Source organism: Battus philenor, unplaced genomic scaffold (genome assembly GCF_028537555.1).
Source record: "Battus philenor isolate CCGP_79_NKW_IND1 unplaced genomic scaffold, ilBatPhil1.0.hap1 SCAF_4, whole genome shotgun sequence".
Classification (NCBI taxonomy): domain Eukaryota; kingdom Metazoa; phylum Arthropoda; class Insecta; order Lepidoptera; family Papilionidae; genus Battus; species Battus philenor.
In genome coordinates, this window is record NW_027181704.1 from 15,393,530 (window position 1) to 15,420,746 (window position 27,217).

Consider the following 27,217-nt stretch of genomic DNA (forward strand, 5'->3'; position numbering starts at 1 on the left):
ATTTTGATTTTTTTTGTATAGTAAGGATTGTGACTGGTTGTATAGTAAGTATTGTGATTGGTTGTAAAGTAAGTATTGTAACTGGTTGCAAGGTAAGTATTGTGATTGGTTGTAAAGTAAGAATTGTGATTGGTAGAATAGTGAGTATTGTGACTGGTTGTATAGTAGGTATAGTGATTGGTTGTATTGTAAGTATTGTGATTGGTTATAAGGTAAGTATTGTTATTGGTTGCAAAGAAAGGATTGTGATTGGTTGCATAGTAAGGATTGTGAATGATTGTATAGTTAGGATTGTGATTGGTTGTGAAGTAAGTATTGTTATCGGTTGTAAAGTATGTATTTTGATTTTTTTGTAAAGTAAGGATTGTGATTGGTTTTAAGGTAAGTATTGCGATTGGTTGTATAGTAAAGATTGTGATTGGTTGTAATGTAAGTATTTTGTTTGGTTGTAAAGAAAGTATTTTGATTGGTTGTAAAGTATTTTGTTTGGTTGTATAATCGAAGATAGTTTAGGATTGGTTAATGTAGCTTTAAGGTTTGATATAAACACCGGGTCACGGCAAAAAAATTCGAGTTCACGGACCCCTCTGTTCTTTGTGATTGGTTGTAAAGTATTGTAATTGGTTGTAAAGCAAGTTTTGTGATTGGTTCTAAAGTAAGTACTGTGATTGGTTGTAAAGTAAGTATTGTGAGCGGTTGTAAAGTAAGGATTGTGATTGGTTGTAGAAAAGGATTGTGATTGGTTGTAGAAACGGATCGTGATTGATTGCAAAGTAAGGATTGTGACTGGTGTTAAATTAAGGATTGTGATCGGTTGTAAAGTAAGGATTGTGACTGTTTGTAAAATAAGTATTGAGATTAGTTTCAAAGTAAGTATTGTGATTGGTTGTAAAGTAAGTATTGTGACTTATTGTAAAGCAAGAATTGTGATTGGTTGTAACGTAAGGATTGTGATTGGTTGTAAAGTAAGGATTGTGATTGGTTGTAGAGTAAGGATTGTGAATGGTTGTAAAGTAAGTATTTTGATTGGTTGTTAAGAAAGTATTTTGATTGTTTGTAAATTTAGGTTTGTGATTGGTTGTTTATTTGAAATTGTAATTTTAAGGTTTAATATAAACACAGCCAAAAAAAATTGGGTTTACGGACCTCAGTTCCGTCAACTTATGTCAGATGAAGCCGTAAAAGCCTAAGGTCTAACAGCATAACTTAATCAGACCTAATAAAAATTAAATTTAATTATAAAGCGCTTATGCCCGTGTGCGATGTAGTGCCTCATTTATTGGCGACTTAAATCGTTCCTCTTCCAACATAAGTCTTTGAAGGAAAAATTCTCACCTTTCTCCGAAAACCGAGTAAAAATAGGTAGACACTATAATAGATTAAGCGACGCATTTGACGTCGATTTTTAAATGTATTAACTTACGGATTTCGAATCCGCTAGTCTCGAGTCCGAAACTGTATTATTAAGAAAGGTTTACAGCGTCCAGGTTCAATCGAATATACCTAGCTCAGCCAGTCTGTTCTCTGCACTCGAGTTTTAAATTAAACTTCAAGAGACGGTCTCTTAAATTCTCTATACTTGTAATAAAATATTTAAATCGCCTGGCTTTTCCATACGGAATGCTCGAAGATTTTGTTTAGTTAAGTTACTTAAAGTTCTAGCAGATATGGAATATAACGCCTCTCTTGCATCTGCATATCAGTTTTGCTTACATACTGGAACTTTTTCAATGTAATTGCTAACCCGAAGTTAAAAGTAAGTTTCTATCAACACACTTCATGCCAAAATAGTCTTGTGTGATTAAGAGTGATGGCTAAACTGCAACAGGTCGAATTCATGCGCCGCTGTCAAAATTCATTGTGCCCGCATGTATATAAATAACAATGAAACTGTCGCATGCAACAATGCAACACGCATTTCGTAATAGCTTTCCGTACGGAAGTCACGAGGTTTTACTTCAAAAACATTCTTATTGCATTGTACATTATTCATCTATCTTATATACTAAGGTTCTCTATTTCTAAATTCTTTGCATCAAGTGTGATGCCAATAGCAATTGTGGAACAAAACATAGCTTCAAGTCTGGCAACTACATTATTATTCAAATTTGACAGAACACAGTTCTGTCAGTCAGTGGTCAGTAAGGCTTGGCATTAAGTGCTGCCATCTATAATCTAAATATATTTAATAGAGTTAATGAAACAAGTTTGCAATAAAACCATTTATCCTCACAAAAATCGAATGTAAAATTGTACGAAACGTGTCGGTCAGTCGCTCTCCTCGTCCGTGGAGTCGAAGGCGTCGCGGGGGTTGGGCGCGAGGGGCGCGGGGAGGGCGTGCCGCACCGGTGAGCATACCAGCGTGGCCGACGAGTCGCTCACCACGCTGCCGCATGGACTCCGCTCCTGACCACCAACACCACCCTTACAGAAATGAATTACATTTTATTTATAAAAAATTGCCAACAAAATTAACAATATTACACTGTAACAATCCGACAGTTATTAAAAAGTAGAGCATCTTAGGTATAACAAAAGGTTCCTTGTCATAATTTAAATAAAAATCTGGCGTGTGCAGTGGGCTGCACGACTCGTAGGAACATTACAAAATGCTTTGCCGTTACGGAAGGCACACACAAATATAAAGTATTATAAATACCACTGTATCAGTGGCACTGTATTAATGTATTAACCTCTTTAGATTATTGACAGCGACTGTCATCAGAATGACAGAAGTGTCAAATTTGACAACCAATCAAATACGAGCTTTCCTGCACTGGTATCACTCAAAGCTACGATAACTCAAGCTCGTCTTAACTTAAAAGAGCTTACAGTTAACCGTCCATTTTTGTGATAATAAACAAATGTCATTTTCTTAACTATCAATTATATAGTAAGAAATTACCTCTTATTAAAGGTTTAACACTAGGTTTTTACTTGTTTTAAAAGAACATGGGAGCTAAATACAATTATATCCATAACAATAAATTAAATGCTAGTCCATAATAATAAAAGAAGTATTTCTGAATACTTTGTAAAGACATTTTAGAATACAGTACCATGACAAACACATTCATTTCCCCGTTTTCTTACCAGACTCATAAAAAAGAGACAGAAAATTTTTAAAACTAAATCTTAGGCATAAAATGTAGGTTTCATAACAAATAACCTTCTTTCCTTTGCTCTGCGCCGCGATGAGTTCGTCCAGAGTGCTTATTTCCTCGTTGTGCATTTCCCACGTGTCGCCCATCTGTTTCTCGAACATATCTGGATTCTGGGAACGCATCAAATTAGGGCCCGAATGGATTGGATAGGCAATTAGTAGTAACATCAAAAGCAGTGGAAGGCAAAATTAGCATAAACCACTGGCATTAACAATAAATGAAAAAAAAACCTAAATAATAAATAGCAGTTCCCATGTACAGAAGAATGGGGGCCTCTTTTAAATCTTTTGACCGGACTATTACTGCTTCCTGGATTTCAGGTGACAGGGCGCAGAGTGCACCTAGCCAAGACCACTTTAAAGAAGCCAAGCTTGAGAACTCCCGGGGGAGCTTTGATTCGGGCCGCTACATACCAGGTTGCTAAACTCTTAGATCGTTTCCGTAAACGCTCCATGGAGTGACTGGCCTCTAGAGCTCCCACGAGAGGACCTCGGCTTGGTCTATCACTCTTCAACAATACCCGCTTAGCATTCCGACACAAGGGTCGAACCTTGGCTTGACTGTTTGCTATTTCCTGGCTAATATTACTGTTCAGTCGTCGTAATTAATAAGTCTAGGAGAGAAGCTAATGTCCCGTAGTCTTATGACTACTCATGATGATGTCCTCTTGGATCTACTACACGTGCAAAGTGTCCTAGTGAGCAAATCCCTCATTTTATACTGTTAATACAGTACCTGTTTTACTCCTTGCTATGAGTTCAATCATCGCAAGTGTTCTACCAAGAGCATACGTATGAGAAGAGAGCATAGCATGTTCTTACCACTTCTAGTCCGTCTCTCAGGTGTTGAAGGTCGCCGAGCATGTGCGCGGACTTGGTCATCTTCTTCATCCTCGCGTTCTCGACGAGGTGCACGTGCGTGCTCTGCGCCTTCTTCGCCGGCATCTATTCACATCGTTTACAGTGACATCTTGTGCCATAGGAAAGAATAACAGGAATAATCCAATTTGATAGAAACTACAATCAGATTGAACTCTATAAATCATCCTTCAACTTAAATCTACGATGTTTCCAAAAGTGCCCATATTTGAGGTTTGGTTAGTCACTTTTACAATATTCTTATTATAGTAGTCAAAATAATTCTTCCCCAAGCAATATCATCACTTAAAACATACTTCATCCGATAATAGATTATCTTTTCAAGTTTTTCTTTTAATGTACTTCATTAATTTAATAAAGTTTAATCTAGGGGCGTTACGTAGGATTGTATTGTAATAACACACCAGGGGTGAGCAACCTTTTCAATCAATTGACCAATATAAATTTAAATTTTTTTTTGGAAAAATAAAAAAAATTATAATGTAACACTAATTTTACAAGAACACTTAATTAAACTATTTTTAATAAACGTTAGAATTAGAAAATATACAAATTTTGACAAAAATTAGAACGAATGTACTTGATTGAAATTTAATCAGAATTTTGGCAACGTGCTTTCGTTACAAGCAAATTTATTGTAGAAGCTACACGATTTCATTGTCAGCGGCGCATCGAAAAGGGGAATTCCGCAGAAATATAGTTCTATATATGAATATACACACTTACTTCGGACTTATTAGTTATTACGTCTAAGACTTAGGGTAATCCGGCCCGAAGAAGAATCCTACAATATAATACATACGCAGCTTTCTAATAGTGCATCACTTAGTTTTTATTGGTGGTTATTACTAATTGTTACGGTTTAGCATGTACCATCATTTTATTATAATTAATTTTATAACAATCTATTGATTAGAGAAAGTCGTTAAAATGATTTCAATTTTATAAATGCTTGGCGGGGTGTATAAACACGTTTGAAACGGGCCGCGTGTTGCTCATTCATGCTGTACAGTTGTCATGTTACTAATATTATAAACTCCAAGGTAAAAGCATTTCTTTACTACTGGTACTAACCTTATGTACATCACTGTACATCGGCGGGTGTTCAGATCCCTCCGTCTCCTCTGGTTCTGTGACTTCTGCTATAACACTCCCCAATTTCTCTTGCAGGCATTGCCTAAATAAACAGTCATTTTATTATAATTTTTTATGATTGGTCCTCTCACTGCGGCCCAAATCGCATTTGCAGATGCCTAAGAACTCTTTTATAGTAGCGAAGGTAGAAGGCTCCCGGGGCAGTCTCAGCACGGTTCGTTACATACTATTTTTATACAGGATTGGGGGGCCACCGACCCCTCAGATCTCTTCAGTGAACGCTCAGTGGTGTGATTTACCTCAAGGGCTTCATGAGGAGACCTAGGCTTGGGCTGTCAGTTGACGATAAAACCCGCTTAGCATTCACACTCCGATACAAGGGCACCCGAGAGTGCTAAACCTCAGCTAGGTCGGTTTCTATTGCCTGACTTCTATCGCTACTATCACTTCGGAAAGCGTCAGCACCAAGAGATGTGGCGGAAGAAACTCCAGCAAAGCTTCTATCAAGTATGATCAGGAGTTGACATCCCCGTTACAAATGTTTACAAATACTTTTTAACGGACTCTGTTTTTCTCTTTAAAATATAAGTAACTTTGTGGCTTCAGAGTACTTTAAAAAGCTATGAGGGGTACTCAGGCTATATTATCGGTTCACCTGGAGGGGGAAAGTCAAGGTAGCTGGAAGTTGCTGGAAATGGGCAGCGCATGATGATCGTGATCTTCCGAGAGGTCTCTGTCTTGCAATGGGCAAATATTGGCTGACATAATGATGATTATTTCAAATTTTTACATCATGATCGAGCAAATAGCAATATTTAAGTTTTACACAGATATAATAAAACTCAAGTGTTCATTTGAGAGCGTTACGCCTGCCCTTAATAATAAGTCAATAAATAGAGTAATGTAATACATATAACAGCGCAATATTCGTTTAAGTCTTAGAGACAAGAAATAGCCAAAATCTCTACAATAGGTGCATGTAGGTGTGTGCATTAGTGGTAAAGCTGTCCAATTCGAAAGAATTATTGTTGTCGCATATTCGGGAGATTACTACAACTTAGTAAGCTGTAATATACAGGCCGCTTATTACTGTCACTACTAGAGACCTCTACGGGAGGCTTAAGTTTAACAATGTACACGTCTTTCGGCAGAAATAATGTGAATAATTTAGGCGATCAAGGACAAGTGTGATCTTAGGAGAGTTGAAAAAATACAGTGCGCTCGTGTATTATTGGGGTAGTTTATTTCAATCGAGCGTGATGTATGGCGACCTACCCGTGGCACTGATTGTTCTTGATGAAGGCATAGATATCCCGGAAAGCCTGCTGGATGTATGAGAGCGTGCTCTGCTCGATGGGCACGGAGCGCGACGACCCCGAGCTGCTCGACAGGCCGCCCGACGCCGAGCTCGCCGCCAGCGATTGCTCTGAACCTATCGCATAACACACTTAATGAAATTATATCAATAAGAAACACACTCGAGGAAAAACGATCTAGAGACATAAGGTTGGCAGAAATTAATCCGACCGGTTTGTCCGACAGATATTTGTCCAACGGATAAGTGTCCGACAGACAAATATCCGATATGTATCAATCGGACAATTGTCAAACAGGCAAATATTAGCCGACAGATATATTTTTATCCGAAAGATATTCGGTAAATAGACCGCTAGATGGCAACGAAGTGAAATTTTACACACCAACTATACGTCAATTATTCTTTTTAAGGAAACCATTTACATAGATTAGGTAAATATGGTTATTTTTACAGTAATAATTAAGCTCATTAAATCATACATCGAAATTCATTACATACCATATATAAATTGTAATGGACTTAAAAAGATTATAAAACTCGTAAGAAAATTATTGGGAACATATTGATCTATCTAAAAACCTTATTTAAAAACTAAAATATTACTAAACCGTAAAAGTTTAAGTTGCGCAAGTTGGGAACGAATTGCTCTTACTGCATTTTGGATATTGTATTTTATTGTAAAATTATCACAAAAAATCCGATTGAGTTTGTTGTCGGTTAAATCAGACCAGAGCATGATTATGTCGAAGAATGCCTTTATAGGAGAGTTCAATTTAATTCTAGTTTCTATTAAATTATATTGTCTGTCAACTAAATGTCATTATCAAAACGATAACGTGTCTTATTACCAAATATTAATCAAACATTACAAAATTCTATATTAAATAATGCTATATAAAAACATCTTTTATATTAAGGATAGTTTATCAAATTTAAATTCATCGGAATTGCATAAAAAGAAAATTGCACAGACAAAAAAATTAAATATAATTCAATGAAACAACTTTTCTATGACAGTTGTCAAACACGCGAAATGTAGTATTCCTTTGACAGCTTCGGTCAAAATTAGATAAAGTCCAGTTATTTATTTCATGTAAATGTGAAGAGGAAAAGTACACGCTTACCCGAAGAGTTGGCAGCGTTGGCCCAAAGTCGCACCTGTTGTTGTTTAAGCTGCTTCATCTGGTCGATTAGCTGCAGATTCAATTCCTCCAGCTGCTGCCGGTGTGATATCTCCTCTTGCAACTGCTCTTCCAAAATTTCCGTGTAATCTCTATCATTTAATAACCGGAAAAAAGATAGAAATTAATTACAATACAAAACATTGCTATATTGTCAACTTGATATATATGACCATATAGTCATTTACAGCTATAAAAATAGCTTTAGCAATAGCTATTTCTATGTAGATTTTTGCTATGTGTACTCTGGTGATATTAAAATTCAAAGGGAAATAAAACGTCGATTAAATATCGATATTTCTTTTATAATAAGCAGTAAGATGAAACTAAGTATAGTTAACTATAATCACATTTTTGTAAGCAATAGAAAGACATATGATAATACCGGACATCAAAAATTGTAAAGAAATCTAAAGAGGCGTTTACACATGGTCCATTTTTTAAATTACAAAAATAGTCATTATCTTAATCACAATCGGTTTTAATTTATTTGGAATCCTTGGCAATGATATAGCTTAATTATTTTGTTTTCAGGATATATATGACATAAATCTGTATTGTTAAACTATTTAAAAGATGTAATGTGGTACTTCTTCCTGCTTCTTCTCTACAACTATAACTTTAAGATGCACCGTCGAGTCAAAAATAAAAAAGATTAAAAAACAAAAGTCGACGATCTGTAAGTCTTAAAAGTTGTTAATTAAATATCAGATAAACTTACTTCTCTTTCTTGCCCGCGATTTTCGTATTATTGTATTTAGGTATATTCGCATTTCTTACGCTGGACGCAACCCTCTCTTTCGTTATTCCATTCCTGTAAATGACTTTCCTTTTCGATAGTTGCTAATAGCTTACTACGTGACTAATTTATGCTATTCTATTATTTGTATATGTGCAAGTTTAATGGGCCACATACTTAGCGCGCAGAACTGTTGGCCGTTGGGGCCCTAAAGTTTTGGAGCGAGAGCACGGATCTACAAGCGCAGCGTTGGACGTAAAAAGATAACCTTGTTATGATCGTGGTATAACCATATATGCAGACCATATCCAACCGATCATAATATATGTCTATATAGGAAGACGTGTTTATATTTACAAGGTAGCAACAGTAGGCAACAAGTGGTTACCACCTATGACAAAGTCGTTGCTCGCTGGTTTCATAAGAAAAGGCGACATACGTTGTTTTGAAATAATTATTAAAACAAATTCGGAATATATCTGAGATTTTCTTTCAAAATGGGATCATTATAATGGCAACACAACCAACAAGTTAAAATCGGATTGTACAAGTAATAAAATGCAAACATCGTTCTATTTTCAATTTTGAATTACAAAATCTGATATAATTATACAAAATTCTGTATTTTTTGTATAAAATTACTATAGTAATCAAATCGTTGTTCTACGTTATTAAAATTCTTTAATTTGCGAATACTAAATATTAAAGGTTCACTTACTTATTTCCTACCGATTTAATCGACCTGCCGTCACTCGAAGTGCTGGCCAGCCATGAGTACTGCAGATAATGTAGAAATAAATTAAAATGTTTAAAAAAAAATTATAATCATTAAAAAATATTCTTTGTGTCTATGGTAGGTAGTTTCCTTATGACGTCACAAGTGCGACTAATGTAATGTGTGATAAATAACCCTAGCATCAGTATGTTATAATTTAAAAACAAATTGTAAGTGCCAATTTCAATACGAGATCAAAAGACACATTTCATGTTACATTTTCAATGACAAATTATGACAAGAATTCAATTTTATAGATACAAACTTAGTAAAGTTGACATTGAGATTCTTTCTAGGGCAAGTATGTCTTGGAGATAATAACAACAGGAAATTCGAAGTAGAAGTGTGTTTATTGATCAAGCATATTCTTAAAACTTTGAAAAAATATTCAACCAATAAAAATCGTCAGCCAATCACAAGTCGAGAAGTATTTTAGAGCGCTCTCTTTCGCACGATGTATACAGAATTATATTTCTGTGTAATTCCCCGTCTCAACGTCAAGATATCGCCGCCTCACATCGAGCCCCGGAGGTCTAGATGCACATGTTATCCACTACACACCTACACATGACACGGCGGCCGCGTTCGCCTAACCCGCGTTCAAGCGAGGGCGGTCTGGAGAGGCCCGTGTCTCTCCCGACCGCCGAGTAGTCCTCGCTTCGTGCTACATACACTACACCTCACTTACTACACTATACACCTACACGGGTATAGTTCTCCGCGAGTGTACATCTTCGTTGTAACTAGGGTACAATCGCCAGCGTAAACATTTTTAGGCCGTCGACCTGTTTTCACGGATTCTATTTCGATGTAGCTGCACAAGGTCTAAATCGGCTAGCAGTATAACTTCTAGTACATCATCTAGTACATCAAATACAAAAAATGAAATTCTTCTTTTCGATGCGGCGCTGACCACGACGTAATGTAGCTCCTACAACGATTTTTTTTATAATTTGTTGATTTTTATTACTTGAATATTTTTTTCAAATTAAATAAATGAAATGTTGGCCGATTAAAGCTTCTATTTAAATACACCATTCAGAATATGTTGTATATCTTAAATATTAATGGTTGTTTGATCAACCTATAAATTTTACCCTGTCTTCGAAATATAAGGTACAATGCGATTAAAATAAGAATAGGACCGGCCTAGCGCCATGTTGTGACGTCACAACGGGAACTTGGTATAGTGTGCAAAAAAAGCAATGTTAAAAAATAATACCAGTGGCTAAGTCACTCGCTCGGTTACCTTCGAAGCAGTTTCCAAATGCTTAATGAAACTTCCAAATACATCACGCGATATATGAATATTGCCATCTGGCCCTGGTACAATTCTTGCTTGTTTTAACTGGTCCAACAACATAATGGCACGTTTTTTCTCTTCCTCGAAGTACTTATCAACATTGCTGATAATCTCTCGAGCTCGCCGATGTAAAACACTACCTCTTTTGCTCATTGTAGAACAAATTAAACAATCAACAAAAACAATTATTATTATTTTTTTATTTTATATTTTTAATGCTGACCGTACTTATATGAGTAAAGTTAGCCGAGAGCCCGTCCTATTCTTATTTGAATCGCATTGTACATAGAAATTACATCGTACATAATCATATGTAGACCAGTCACCTGTTCCACAACACCCACGCCGGCGTTCCTCTCGTTGTTTCGCAGGGCGGCGCGCAGTTTGGCCGCAGAGTCTGCGCTCAGCTCTGGGTTGTAACGCACGTCCAGCACCACCAGCGTGTTGTTGGACTGCAGCATTCTCAGCGCCGTCGCTGCGCTTTGCTCCGTCAGCCCACAGTTCTGGACGTCCAGTGCTGTAGTCGACGTACAATGCACTCGAACAACAGTCAAACATGGTACGTCTTGAAGTGAATACAGTCAAAATTTAAGTAATCTATGTAAGTCAAAATCATAGTCATCATTTCAGCCAATACACTCTCACTGTGAGGTATAGGCCTCCTCAAAGGTCGCCCAGGTCACCAGTCTTTCCTTGTTCACATGTATCAACGTCCCGTGATCTTGACGTCGGTCCAGAAAAGAGCTACCAAGTTTCGTCTACCGACTCCTGGTCGCCACTAGAGAACCTTTCGGCCCAGACGGCCTGGGGTTACGAGCGATGTATTCCGCCCATTGCCACTTCGGATGAGCAACTGATCAAGCAATGTCATTGACGTCAGTAACTAAACACCAGAAAAAAATACAAATTTTATATATCTAAGATTCTCAAAACCAAGAAATACTTACTCTTACAAGATGTCTTCAAGTAAAGAGAGTCTAAAATTATGTGAGTCTTTGTAAATATCAGAACCAAAGTATTTTTACGTAAGTACTTCGTTCGGTTCATCCAATATGTAAATCCTTTTATGGGTAATGTATGTATATGCTTTTACAATAAATTTTAAATTCTTTATATATATATGTATGTATATGTTATTATATATTATTGTATTACATACATTGTCCATTAAAGGATTTACATATCGGATAAACATATGAATATATATATACATATACATGTTTATATATTATATATGTACACACACATATTATTGTTTGATGTTACATGTTGGGGTTTGCAAATAGTAAATTACAATAATAATCTGCCGGAAAAGAAAAAGAACACCATTTGAATCTGGGCGCATTTGAAACCTTATTAGTTCTATTTTAAGTGGTATGTGTTTCTCTTTATTTTCCATAAAACAAGTTTCTTGACCTTACACAAATGAACATTATAAATGGTACAGATGAAAAATGTTTTATACCCTTGATCCAAAGGTCGTCCGCGAGCACATCAGCCAAGGTGACGAACCCTCGATCCGTGAGCTGTGTGTTTCCGCAGAGCGTGATGCGTCGCAGCCCCGCCATGGTGTCGAGCTCGGGTAGACGGTACCGAAGAGTTTGGACCCAGTTTTCGCTGTACCGATGAATTTTTTGATACTGAAACAAATTGTTAGTGCAGCTGCCATACTACCATCATATTGTTACAAAACACGATTTACAGAACCATCCAAACAATAAACACGGAACCCTAGTAAACGCCAAACACAAAAGCGCCGTAAACAAGCGTGACCTTCAAGTTATTTATAGATTTTTGTGTACGGTTCTCGGAAATTCTAACAGAGTACTATCTCGAACTTACTAGAACTCGGTAGTATAAATAGGTGTACTCCCCATAACAGTTCATAGTTGTCTTTTGAGTTATGAGATTAATATCTACGATCAGTGATATAAAGTGACTATTTAAGTGATATAAAGTGACTATTTAGTAAGTTATTTGGACAGTGATTTATTGAGCGATTTGGCGGCGTAGTTTGGACTATTCCAAATTATACTTTGTGTTAAAGAAGGATGACCGTCTGAATTGTAAATAAAGACTCCTTGTCAACCAGTGGTGTTTCATTTCGTGTCAGAACCCACGGTACATAACAATATCTTACATCCAAATTGCCAAACCGAAAGTTCCGACCACACTTCAAGCTAACGCAATGCAATCATCATAACTCATGCGCCACCAGTGTGGGAACTTTCAATGGTATTATTCCAGCAAGTGTATGCACACATACATGTGTATATACATATCCTTATAATTAAATACAAGCAATCTGTAAAAGCTATCTGAATAATCCATTCGGTTTACACCCTTACATAGAGACCCTATCTATGCTTTTAACTGGTCAGTTTATTTATTTATTTATTTACTTTATTGGAGATAGACAGTAACAAAAGGCAGTAAGAAAGTACAAACTTAGAAGCTTAGAAATATAAAATTAGTTACAGTTGTTACCTTATAATTATCTCACTGAGAACATTTAATGATTTATAGTCAAATAATGAAATAACTTTACTAAACAGGGATCAAAGACTATGGTTTATATATTTATATTATGTTTGTTCATATATTTATATTATGGTTTAAATTGCATTGTATGTACTTAATAATTTCGAACTAAATTGTTTTTTAAAAGATACGAGAGAGCACGAGAATATATCAATATCACTAACATATGTTACACACTATACATAAGATACAAAACAAAATTGTCAATAGATTTTGACGCTTTCTTTTAAATAGAGCAATACTTGTTTTAATATACATTGTTCTTCTTTATAAATATTAAATTGTTTATTATGATCTAATCAAAGACTGCACTGTAATATTTTAGTAACAATAAAAAAGCAAATGAAATTCTTTGTTTTAGTTTACGTGTTAAAAATATCGTTATCCGCTAATTAATATAGCATGCTAATTAGCATCTTACTTTTAACAGTTCAGCTATATAACTGGCTCCAATCGGCGTGAGGTCACACCCAGATAAATCCAGGGTAAGGATGTTGGGGAGACATCGCACCGCTTTGCATATCGCCAAACAACCCGCATCGCCCACCAGACAACGCGGCAAATACAAGTGCTGGAGTGAATTGTTGACTAATATAGCCTGAAAAATAGCAATGTAACGATAATTTTATTATATACTTAAATGTTAATAAATCTTTCATTAGTTGAGTGTTTGCATATATAATTCCGCAAGATGTCTTAGACATATTAAGTTGATTGAATATATTTTAAAAATTTGGGATTCTTCCTAGAGCTGGTAGGTCTTTGAAGTAATGACAACACGAAGTCCAAATTACAAGTAAGTATACCAATTCTTAAAACTATGAAAACAATATTCAGCCGATAAAAACAGTCCGCCAATAACAAGTCGAAAAGCACATGAATATAAAGCGTTCTCGCATGGGATTCCCCTCTACGATGTGCCGCTGACGATGACAAATAAACTTCCTTACAATAAATAAATAAAATAATAATAAACACCAGAAATAAAAATAAACTTGTAATATAAAATTTCGTCTTCAAAATGTTAACAAACCCTTCATAGGTCCGCGTGTGGTAAAGAGTATTAAATATCCAAAAAGACATATATATTATTATCACTCAGGACGTCCATAGCTGAACACAGGTCTCACACATTGATTTCCAATATGACTTGCTTGACCAGAGCTTCTTCCAACAACCTTAAGCAAGTCGTCAGTCCCAACTTCTTGGACATCTTACGCTGGTCTTGACGGTCTGTGGTCTCCACCTAAAACCTTGAGACCCTAGCAGGCATCTTTTTCTGTCTAGTTAGCGCACCTGCGATATCATCACCTTCTATTGTATTTAAAGGCCCTCAGAATCAGACATCTTAATTCTATCAAATTCGTGCAATAGTCAATCACTTCAGTACATCACTTGCTAAATAGTAGTCTATCAAGTCAATATACACGTGTTAAAAGGATGTCCAAGGTTTCGTTTTATCTAAATGTTATAAATCCTATTTTAAAAAATTGATTTTTATTAAACTTCCTGACAGTAAACAGACTTTTATTTCTGATCCGATGATATACAGAAATTCTGGGCTTAAACCTCTGTAAGAAAAGGACCAATATTTAGCCACTTCCGCACATGCAGTGGTAGTCGTGCAATACCCCCACCCCTCTACGGGGCATCTTCAGGAGTTATGTTAAACAGAGTCTCTGTGTTTGGCACTAATCGGGAGGGGTGAAACACGTGTTGAGTAGTTTGGCGGTGGCGGTTGTGTGATTAGCATTGTTTGCCGCATACGCATTTATCAGCGGGCTGGCGGGCGGTGCATTTTATTGGACGACTACCACTGCATGTGCGGAAGTGGTTAAATATTGGTCCTTTTCTTGCTTAGGATGGACTTCCGCGAGGTCACGCCTGATTCCATTAAATATTTAAACCTCTGCATAACCCATTGAGGGACTGAACTCAACAATGCGGCTACATGACGTAATATAAATAGAAAAAATTTAAAACGGTTTATTTTGAATACCTCACATAGCGGATTCAGGTAAGGTATCTTCATCGGTAGACCTTCGAACAGGAGCGTCGTCAGCAAGGTCGTGTCGGCCAGCATCTGCGCGATCGCCTCCACCAGGTTCGTGAGCATAAAGTTGGTCAGTATCACCGCCCTTTTGTTAACTGTTTTCGCCAGTCGTTCGCAATCGATTTGTTCTAACACTGGAACATTATGAAAGCGAAACTCTTTAAAACAATAATTATAAACAAGGGTTTTTTTTTTGTGGAGGAAGCTCTTTAGAATAAGCTGTAAATAAAAAAAACGTCTAGACATTTGACTTGATACGTTATCCTCATGCAAACTGTTTTTATTATTATTCATAATCCGAAAGATTATCATAATATTTAAAAATTATGTGTGATCTTAGTTACAACTAGATATGACCGCGACTTAAACCGCGTGAAATTTAACAAAAAAAAAACATTAACCTTGTTTATTTTTTTTTTCATCTAAGAATTTTTCTAGAATAAAAGCAGCCTAACTTACTCCTTATAACATCAGCTATCTGCCAGTATAAGTTCCGTTTAAATCGGTCCAGCCATTTTAGAATTTAGTTGAAACAAACACAATGACAGACAGACAAAAATTCGAAAAAAAATTGTTGTATGTACTATTTATAAACTCGTTTGCATAAAAATTTCATTTATTTCCATAGATCAGGCTTTTCTTGTCGGGGCACGCACGGCCCTTCCAAACGAAATTTTTGTAAATATCGAAAAATTGCCATTTGAAAAAAAAATGTTACCTTTACAAAAAATGGAACTTACTACTAGAAAAATACCATTCTCTCAAAAAAATAACAAAAGGCCTGGTGATAAATATAAGAAAAATAGCGATGTACCAAAGGCCTTTGTAACTATATATATTTGTATGATACACTGCCTTTTAGAGACGTGACTTCCTAAAGGTTCATCATGTGGGTGTCGGGTCTACGGCGTTGCAGGGAGAAGGGCTAGGTACGGTACTCCGGGCTGACGACCCGCATACCAGTTTAGTCAGGCTTTCTTGCAATATATTGGCGTGCACCTTCATCGACCAGACTCGTCCCAACCGAATTTAAAATGATCCTACCAATACATTTATAAATCTGCACCAGATAGCTGATGTTTTTACTTGGGAAGACAATCCTTCAGATATAATAGATTTTGTTGCTATATTTTAAAACTTACATCGCGATTTCTTTTAAATATGATCTCCTAATTCATAGTTGACGGCTGAGCCCAAGGTTTCGAAACGAGGTCAGCATAGCGGATACCAGGGAAGCTGATGAGGACATTCCCTGGCTGCCCGCTTTACAGCGATATTAGCATATCATTGAAACGTTTTAATTAGAGTCCGAAATATCTTGTCCTTGTCTACCACAAGGGCGCCCATGCATTATACCTCACATAAAAAAATTATAACGGAATTCACTTTGATACTGGTTTATTAGTCCATTATGGCATTAATTAATTAGAAAAAAAACTTTCTCGAGTCACTTTGCTTAAACCTTTTTACAGTAACTACGCTCGAAGTCTTCAGAATCCTCAGGAATCTCATATTATTTACTTCATCTGATTATAAAGCCTTCAAACTCTTAGGTTGTGGCTTAGACGGACGCTCCATGGTGTAACTGAGCTTCTTCGAGTTTAGGATTTCTAATCAAGGGTCCCCGAAAGGTTACAACATCGATCTATTGCTACAATCGAAACAAATGTTCAATGAGATGTACAATGTCTCTTTGATGGGAGCAAACGGTGTTGAGAAGGGTTTTGTTATCAAAAATTACAGGCGATACTATTAGTATAATTTTCTTCTCTAATTATTTTATGATATACAGGATGATTACAAAAGGGTAAAAAGCTAAAGGTGTGAATGTACAGCTCATTTGTCAGCAAAAAGCATAGGCAAATAATTTCAAAAGTGTACAAAGACAGATAATAAACAATAATGATTATAATTTTAGTAATCCAAATTTTGTATTTCGGATAGGTGGTACAAATTAACTGTCAGCAAATGAACTATATATGCACCAATTTAAAGTTTTTACATCTATCATACTGTGGAAATAAATACATTAGTATTATTACCCGTTTTAACCTGTTGCCGACATCGTATGGAGATTGAGTGTAGGCTCAGGTCAGAGCAGAGCGCGTTGAGTATCGGCGCCCACTCTGCATATTTTATCCTGTCCACACAGAAGTCCAAAACTTTCCCATTGTTTGAAGGCACCACGTTGTTCAGCGGCGTCAGATTCTGCAGCTTGCAGCATTTCAAGTAGCATTGGTGAAATATCCTACTGCTTTTCGCGTCAACACCTTTTCCCATCGCGTTAATATATAAATAAAGAAAGCATCAAAAATATCACCCGTCCGAACTCAGCGGGCGTCCGCGATCTGTTTCAGTTAATAATTATGTAAATGCTCAAAAACTAATGACAGCAGCTATTTGAAAATCGAATCTCTATGACGTTGACGGAGAATTATTTTTTTTTATTTTTTACCGATCGCATTATTAATTTAAAATATATAGATAATGTATAAAAGAGTACAGAATAATTTAATAATAATAATATAATTATAGTCCAAAATACAATAATAATTTTAACTAATTAAAGTAAACAAAAAACTATATTAATATTAAACACAAACACTTTTTTTTTCGAAGGAGGAATTACTATGACAATTCTTAGCTGCCCCGAATGGAATAGCGTCCGTGTAAGTGTGCGTGTATTCGTATTTCAATTTTATTAAAATATTTCGATCCAGTGTACCGTATTTTTTTTTAAAAGCTAACTTTTTTTTGTAAGACATTGAAATCTATTTACGTGAGGTTTCCTTTCAAGAGGACTTTTACGTACATATCTATGTATCTAACCACTCAAGATTCTAATAAGCATATGTAATAGTACGTAGATTTTTAACGTAGAGTGTTCAGAAGTCGTTGTAGTTCGAAGAAAGTCATCCACCGTTATCTTCACATTACGAGAGGAATACAAAATGAAGTTACAGGCGAAATAATCGATAAAAATATAAAATAAAACACATTTGAAATATAAGTTATTTATAAAAAATAATTGTGACTTTCGTCTATTAAACATCAACCTGTATCATGGCAACACTGGCATCAATAAAAAACATTTTGCTCACTTTGGTATACTAGTTAATAAATATCTTAACGCAGTATTGCCATCCTACAGGAGGTATACATGAATGTAAATATACACTAAAACCTGTAAGAGACCAATAACGTTACAACAAAAAATACTATACAAAATATAACCTTGACATAAACCCATTTAGAACTATTTCAATCAACATAATAATATAAAATATTTATTTTGGTAACGGGCAACAATGGCATGATATCTTAAATCTATAAATTCTTCTTATTTAAATATTTTATTAATTTCAAAGTCACGGATTTATTGTCAACTGTCAGTCTATATTTTTTATTGTCGATTAACAGATATCATATTACAATTTTATAAGTACGAAAGTCGAATTGAATAATGTCATAAATTGCACATGGCGGTAAATATTAAAAAGTTTAACGAAATATTTTGTAAACAACTAATTTTATAAAAAAAAATACCGTAACAGTTTTATGGCAACATTTGAAACTGTCATTAAATGTAGAAAATTTATTTTCTTATTTAAATCTGTTTCTTTATTAAACACTATACCGATTTTAGTCTGTAAAATATGTAATTTTTTAAGAAATATTTATTGCACTGAAATAAGAAATACTTGATAGTTTCTTTAAAAATAACTGACCAGAAAAATATCGTTATTAAATATATATAACAACCAAAATGTGAGGGCATATAAATATATCAAACAAAATAATATTATATACATAAGTTTTCTTTGTACAATCTAATATATAGTGTGTTTAAAAAAGTCATCTCCTTTTTTTCTCAAGATGAAATATTAACAATACTTTTGTTCACAGATATTAAAGAATATTAAAAAAAAACTTGTATATCGTTAAAAAAGTTGTTATAACTCAAAGGCCCTGGTACATTTGGTGCATTAACTTTTTTTAAAAAAATCACGTTGCAGTGATTTTTTTCACTGAAATGCAATAAAATAGAAGCATAAATCTTGTCTTTACAAATCTTATTTGTAAACAATTTGTTTACGATATCTAAAAGTTTTACTTCGGCAACATAAAAAAAAATTTCTCATCCAATTTTATAATTATAGTCTGTGGGTAATAACGTATACTATAACTGGCAACACTTAATCTGAGCTTATCCCAATTTTTGTATTCATAGAGGCGCTAACGTTTCCACATGAGGTGTTAAAAATAATCGATAATGTCGAATTATAATTGACATATATTGACAACATATTACGCCAATGATATCGAACAAATAAAACTATGGTAACATATGTTCTGTAAAATGGAACGAATTAGAATCTGTAGATTCTTTTAATATGCAGTTCAAATTTGACAATCATCTGACATATATAGTGTTGTTCGAATACAAAATAGCAAATAAAGCGATACAAAATCGATTATTTTTCGGTTGAAATATTTTTTAACAGTAAAGTTTTTGCAGTTAAACAAATTTGAATAATTTCATTAATTATTAATTTCAAATATGCTATATATACGATTCATTTGCTATATGAATATAGTAAATTTTGTATCAAAAATAGTTTTTTTTTGGTCTTCGAAGTCTTCAAATCTGATGATGGAACTTGGACGTTTATATATCGTTATCATATCTCACCCAGTATTCCACTTTCTACGTAGGTCATGTTTGAAAATCTATTTTGAATAGACATCAAGACCTTACGTCTTGTATTTTGGGCTCAAATAACCCAAATCATAAACTGTTGTGATTTTTTTTCTATATTTTCGTCGTTTGCGTTGTGTTTATCTGTGACAATGTCAGTTGTCTCGACTCTACTCGAAAGCCGTGAAACTGACGATCCTCTGATCCGATTCGGGTTGTTCACAGTTCGAATCCGAATCGGAAAACGATCTCTGTCTGGTCCATTCGCTTTCGGTGTCCGAAAATATATTTCGGTCAAGTAATTCGTCGTCTATGTTGTCTACGTCCAGCTCATCTGTAATTAACATGGCGATCTTAGTGACATATTTTTTGGCGGGAAAAAGTGTAGAATTTTTTTTTAATTTGGTAAGCAGGAAAGTGAGAGAAATATTATTAATTGTGGATCTTAACTATTTTAAACATTTTACTTAATATTATAATGTACAAGAATAACATTATTAAATTTAATTTAAAAATAGTTTGTTGAATATCTGTCTCTTTTCAACCAATCTACATTTCAAACCGGTAGTAGATTAATATATTTAATATTAAAATAATTGACATGTCAAAGTTGCGCGTAAATGCGTAGTTGAATAAAAATATTTTGAACTAAAAAAAAAAGATAACCTTAAATAGAATATAATCTGTATGAACATAAGAGCATTTATCAGATAGCTACTTGCTACGATTATGGAATTTTTCCTCGATAACATTGCATCATATAATTCTTATATAATTCAACTGTTTGAAAATTATTCTCAATTTAGACATTTTGTTAATGGGTTCACAATTGAATTTAGAAATGGGTATCGTAAATTAGATTCGTAAAAACCGGAAAATGTACAGCCAATAACACCGGTGAAAAGCGGCAAGCATCCAGCGTCTATTTAGGGCAGTGATTCCCAAAGTGGTCTATATCGACCCCTAGGGGTCTATGACAACCTGCAAGGGGTCTACGTCAGCGAAAAAAAATTTGGGAGTCCATGAAACGAAAATGGGGGTCCACGATAGTGGATCTCAACACATACACTGATAGTACCCATTTACTTACATCATAATATCTTATAATATCAAAACATTTACATTATTTATAAAAGTACCTATGAAGTAAAAAAAATATTATATATGTTTATAAAATTGTGTAAGTTGTAGGATGTTGGTATTCGCGAATGTGGGACAAATACGTTTATTCGTTTCGTTCGTAAATTTACAGGAAATCAATATCAGGTAAGTAGGGGGTCTACCCAATACGGAAAAATAAGGCAAGGGGTCTACGACACAAAAAAGCTTGGGGGAACACAAGGATACATACCCTCATTGGCGATGAGATCTGAAGACCAGTCGTTGTCAAACTCCAACTGCTTGTTGACGTCTCTCTCGTTAGGCGATTGCACCGCCTCCGTGTCGGCGTCCGTCACGTCATATATCTCCGTCATCTTCATCTGGAATTAAACCTCTGGTTTTACTATGCAAAGATCCAATTCACAAAGTACATTTGATCTAAAAACTGACTAGTGTTATTGGATATAGATGTAAAGTAGAGATGGACAAAATATATCCCCGAGAAGAAAAGAGTGATTAATATCTTTTCGATCTTGGGATATATATCACCTTTTTATATTATCATCATTTAGATCAGAACGGCACAGAGAGAGAATAAGGCAGCTAACACTAAAAGCATATCCTTTATTTCTTCGGTTCTTTTAGCTCAGACTTAGAACTCAGTAAAGCGGAATAAAACGTGTGAAATATTCCTATAAAGCATTTTATGTCTTTGCCATAAAGCGCAAAAAATCTAAACGCTCGCGCTCGTCATTTGTTCCAAAAATCCGTAGTTGACATTTTAAATACAAGCATGCAATAGCTATTCGTCTCATTCTTTTACTTGTAATTTGCTATATAAGCCCATCTCTTTCTCTTTAACTCTGAACAAGCCGTAACTCATTACGAAAATGGACTCTAAATACAAAGATATAGAGATACAATTGAAACACACGCGTGCTAGAGAGTTATATCTTTTGCAAAGATATCTTTCTTGTCTTTAGCTCGCGAGCTACCCATCTCTATATATAGGCTTTAAATTGCTGAATATACAGCACATTTGACAGTAAGAAGTTATAAAGATTTTGTATCTACCATCAATCACCCTGTATAAAGTGATCTTGTAACATAATATCAATACGTCTTGAAAGTAAACTGTCTGAATTTTAATTTTAAACGGCACGAAATTATAATTTTAAAATGAGTTCCAAAAGTTTTTATGTTTTATGGATTACTATAAGAATATCAAAATAAAAAAAAAACAATAAACCACATTTACATGGCAGTTACAAATTGCAACTCAACGTGATAATATTAAAAATATACATTTCTCAACTGTCAAATAGGTGACCTTATAAACAATTTACTTCGTATGTTGAAACATATTTTAAATATTATACTTCAACCAGTCTTATATCACGTTTTTATTACTCGTGTTGCATTTATAAGTATATTAGTAATAAATGAAATTAAAATTTTCACGGCTTGTAATATATTTGTCCCGTATAACAAAACAATTTAAACGTCAAATGTTTTAAAATCACTAATTTCGGCAGAGAGAAAAATATTTAAAATATGGCGGGAAGTTTTTTTTTTTTTAATATCATTCAATTTATGGCATTTGAACCGGACAGATAAATAGCACAAAATATATAAATATATACGTAACAATTATTTATTAAATATTTTTTATTTTATTGATAACATTAAACGTCATAGTATGATATAAAATGATCACTAATTGCAAATTGTATGTTGCGAGTTGTTTATATGAACAAAACAACAAAGAAATCTCCGATTCAGGGTTGTTCCAAGCATATTGTAAATATATTTTTCTTCTAACACATATCTTATTGTATTTTTATAAGCATATTTTTAGTTTATCGTCAAAACTAATATGCGGAATAAATTATTACAGAAATTTTTTTATATAACAAATAAAATTAATTATGATGAGTATTTTTTAAAGTCACATTTTTAGGCCAAGTGTAAATTTTTAATAATCTTATATTTATTATAAATTAATTAATCTTAATTTATAATTTCTAAATACAAAGACAACTATTTTCAATCAAAGATAAGAGTGTGGAGTTTTTTCCTGCTTCTTCTTTACAACTATAACACGCAAAGCAGAGTAGAGTCAAAATTAAAAAAAAAAGATTTTAAAAAAGTTGACGACCAATAAGAGTCCTATTACGAATTTAATAAATTTTAACTTTTATGATATAAGATACATTAAATGAAGCATATATATATCAATAATAAGTTTCATAGTCTGTTTAAGAACAATTAAAAATTAATAATATATAACAAAACGTATTTGAATAAATGCAAACAAAAAACGAAATTAAAATCTACTAATTTAATAAATTTGGAGATTTTCTTTTTGATTGGACACTAACTGCTTCCCAAATGGCACTTGCAAATTACACGCGTATGAAGTGGCAGGTCACGGAGTGCTCAAGCCCGGGCCGCTACTATTTTATCGGATTGGGAATATAGTTTACAAAAATGAACAAGAGACAACCCTATTGCGATGGTAATCAATTTGGAGCGTGTCAGATGTTGAAAATGAGTCACGTGGTTGCGTGCAGCTGTGTGCGGCCACAGCTGTAAGTCGCAATTGCGCTTCCTGTGATTAGGACTTCGTACAAATAGTAATTTTTCGCTAATTGACATTTGTCCATTTGCTAATCACTATAAGTGATTAACTTAATCTTTCTTATAAGCTCTAGAGGTACCTTTTTATGGTTTCCGTTGTTTGTGACCTCTTTCCTCTATCAGCTCTTACAAGATTAAAGCAATTAATCACAAGAAATGCGTGGTATTTCATCTTGATAATGCTAAAAGAAAAACATTAGGCCTTTGGCGTAGATACGCGAGTTAAGCAGAGAAGTGATGAAAACTTTAAGGCCCTAGAGGCAATCTGTTCTGCGTGTTATATGGCCTGTCCACTACCATTTCAATTTACCAACCCGCTGTAAGTCAGATATTTTCATATGTCTATGTAACTGATCGCCCTAAATAAGAAACCATGGCTACATTTGTTATTCTCTCCACGAAAAGAATACTCAAATTAATAAACAATAAATAAAAAATAAAAAGCCCTTTATTTTTAAACATAAGGTTAACATTACATGGCATAAAAATAATAGTAATTTAATAATTAAAATATAAAAAAATTATAAAATTAAAAAGTGACTAAAATATACGATATGATTTTTAATCTTCGACTAGAACCCCTCTGCAGGTGAAGGCTTAATTAATATATAAATAACATTTAAAAAATATAATTTTATGTTTAGATATTTAAGGGAAGCATAGGCCTCATGTTCACAAAGCGTTTGTCGGATATGTAAAAAAAAATGCAATGTCAATAAATATGGCTATGAACCGTGGCGCGCGCGGGAATATCGGACGATGCCGCCGTCACCGCGGCCGCCATTTAACGCAGATAAACAAAGTTACGCAGCCACGTTGCTATCGCAGAGGATTTGCTAATATATGTGATAATAAGAAATTTAACTTAAATACAATTTAAATATAATTAAGTATATCTCATCTAACTTACTGGCGTTATTGGCAAGCCCACAGCTGCGCAACAAATATACAGGACCCGGCGATAAATATTACACATCGACCTTTGGAAAGAGACAATCGTCTAATTTCGGATCGTAGAGCACTATCTCTGTCCCACACTACCTATGTTACGTTTTGTCAGTCGTTGCATTTTGAGCGACAGAGATAACGCTCTACAAAGTCGACATTAACCGATTGTCTCTTTCCAAAGGTTGATGTACAATATTTAACGCCAGGTACTGTACAAGAACAATAAAGAATCTGAGGATCCGTAGGCGAATGAAACTAACCCATATAGTCTAGCACAGAGACGAGTAACACGCGAATTGTCAAACATTTCTAAATTTGTATTTATTTTATTGACTTTCTCTCATTAATATATTGTTATAAAATTAACAATAAAATTGTGGTACATGCTAAACCGAAACAATTATTTAAAATCACCACAGATCAAAACTGTATGACGTAAGATAAAAAAATAAAAGCTTCTTTTATACACGCCTGTAAATTTATTTTAAAAACAAAACAGATTTTTGTAATGCAATATTCTTGAACCATATCAATATATATCACAAGGTAATGTAAGTGTAAGTATCAGAAAATCATACATTACTCATAATGTAGACGAAATTATCAAATGCAACACTTGACTTATCGACACCTATCAGTGTATCTCTGTAGTTCGGTGATTTCAACAGGTGAAGAGCGGTTATTGACTTGCAATATAATCATGTTGAATCTTTAATATACAGGGTGATTTGTTATAGGCGTACAAGCTTTGTGGGATGAATGTATAGTTAAAACCTAATCTAAAATCAATGGTTTTGAGAATTCATAGACGTAATGATAATACAATCAAAAGTTCAAAATTCAGTTTATCTATATGAATAAATAAAATCGGATTGTCTGTTTGTCATAATAAAATAATCTCTTTTTACAACATGCATATGAATATTTATATTACATTTATATTATTAAAAAATTTTGTCTGTCTGCATATTTGTTTCGGCTAATATCTCAAATGGTTGAACCGATTTTGACGTGATTTATACTGGCAGGCAGCTGATGTAATGAGGAGTAACTGAAGCTTCTTTTATTTTAGAATTTTTAAAAAAAAAAAACTAAATGAGATCAATATTTTTTTTTGTTAAATTCCACGCGGACTAAATCGCGGGTACAGCTAGCTAAGCAACAGCTTGTATAATAAATATATATATATATATATAATTTTTTTCATTATTCTCCAATTAGCTATATAGCCTTCAAATAGAAATTATTACTCATTACTATATACTCACTAGAGTTTGAAATAAAATCAATTATTATAAGTTTCACATGTAATACCTACTTTTATTAGTTACTTGGACACATTAAAAAAAATTACCTATGTAAAAGCATCCTTATAATTGTTGAAGCGCACGATAATTATCTGTCTCTTTCACCCGCAAGAAATACAATTAATGTCACCCTGTATGGTTACCCAGGGAGCAACGGAGAGAGCTATATTCGCAGTTTTTCTGTGAGATTGAATCAAAGATGTAGTTAGAAGAATTTCTCGTCTGAGCAATCTAGTGGCGACCACGATCCTGTACATACGGCATAGATAGGCCTCACACTAGATGAAAAGGATGATGAGATGCAGGCAGTACAAGACCGGCCGTTGTGATGATCTTTAAGGAAGGACATATGCCATGCAGATGATGTTTACCAGCTAAAAATAAGAAAATTCTTACCTTATTGTCGCTGTCTAGGTAGTAGTACGCAAGAAGCGCTTCGTTGTGTGTTGTTACGTTCAGGATGTGCTCGAAAGTGTCGCCGTCGGCCACCACGTCGCCGTACGTAACTCGAACTTCACTCGCTCGTCTGTCAATATATCAGTTACCGGTTAGTCACTTTCGAAAACATATGGTAGTGGTTGGCATATGTAAGGTTCCGTGAAAGGTTTACTATAAGCATGATATAAATATTACCTTTTTATAAGTTACCGGTAAACATTTATAAAAAGTTTTAAGGTTTCAGGGTCGTCAAGATATTAGCCGATAGACTCCAACTGGAAGGTTTAGGCTTCCCCCAAAAACGATCTTATGTATCGCGCATCGAGCGACCTTGACTATGTCTGGGTGGGTCCTCGCGTTCCACTTCCCATGTGTGGAGCAAGAATAATTTTTATTTCTCACTCTTCTATTCTTCACAATAAAATATATACTATATATATAATAAAAAATAGACAGAAAGCAAAGCACAAATACTTTTATGCTTTGCTTTCTGTCTATTATCTGCCTTGCAAATCGCCTTTCTTTCTTCGTGTTCGCTCTTAGAACAAAGTTTAATTTAATTTATTTACACTTATTTCTAGTTTTTTTTTTATTTTTATCTAGCGCCATATTTGTTTATCCTTCTTATAATGTTTATTACTTTATTTAATTTACCTTGATAATATCAACTGTTCATCTAGTGGACGGGCCGAACAACGATTCTAGTCAACGTAATATATATTCTCCTAAGCAAATATAAATATAATGCAACTGATACGTACAGATGCATGTTCATCACAATTAGAAGGATATATGCCAATTATCATCATATCAGCAATAGGTCTTTCTGTTGGATATATACCTCCACTATAGCTTTTCAACAGGACCAGATGGTGGTAGGTGTACATCGAGCATTTCGATGATATTTACAAGGTGATACACCTTGTGAGTGGTCATCACCCCGGAACCCTAAAGCCCCAGTGATCATCTGTTTACTGCCACATCATTTCGTCAAACCATTACTTTTGTTTAACAATGGCCGGTACGCCAGTGGTTTC

At 34.4% G+C, this 27,217-nt stretch overlaps 1 protein-coding gene across 1 annotated transcript in view; it reads right to left on the bottom strand.

The window, feature by feature from the left end:
* Positions 1 to 2,236: 2,236 nt before the first annotated feature.
* The window catches only part of LOC137928584 (uncharacterized), a 58,855-nt gene continuing 33,874 nt past the window's right edge, over positions 2,237 to 27,217 (bottom strand). Inside the window, exons 7-21 of the mRNA XM_068771462.1 lie at positions 26,139 to 26,268; positions 21,098 to 21,227; positions 19,937 to 20,080; positions 14,994 to 15,175; positions 13,416 to 13,592; positions 11,919 to 12,093; positions 10,792 to 10,970; positions 9,094 to 9,152; positions 8,358 to 8,450; positions 7,580 to 7,728; positions 6,413 to 6,569; positions 5,117 to 5,219; positions 3,986 to 4,108; positions 3,170 to 3,274; positions 2,237 to 2,424 (exon numbers count right to left, since the gene is read on the bottom strand). Coding sequence (XP_068627563.1) covers positions 2,269 to 2,424; positions 3,170 to 3,274; positions 3,986 to 4,108; positions 5,117 to 5,219; positions 6,413 to 6,569; positions 7,580 to 7,728; positions 8,358 to 8,450; positions 9,094 to 9,152; positions 10,792 to 10,970; positions 11,919 to 12,093; positions 13,416 to 13,592; positions 14,994 to 15,175; positions 19,937 to 20,080; positions 21,098 to 21,227; positions 26,139 to 26,268 — 2,062 coding nt within the window. The 3' untranslated portion in view covers positions 2,237 to 2,268. The remainder of the gene's footprint in view (positions 2,425 to 3,169; positions 3,275 to 3,985; positions 4,109 to 5,116; positions 5,220 to 6,412; positions 6,570 to 7,579; positions 7,729 to 8,357; positions 8,451 to 9,093; positions 9,153 to 10,791; positions 10,971 to 11,918; positions 12,094 to 13,415; positions 13,593 to 14,993; positions 15,176 to 19,936; positions 20,081 to 21,097; positions 21,228 to 26,138; positions 26,269 to 27,217) is intronic.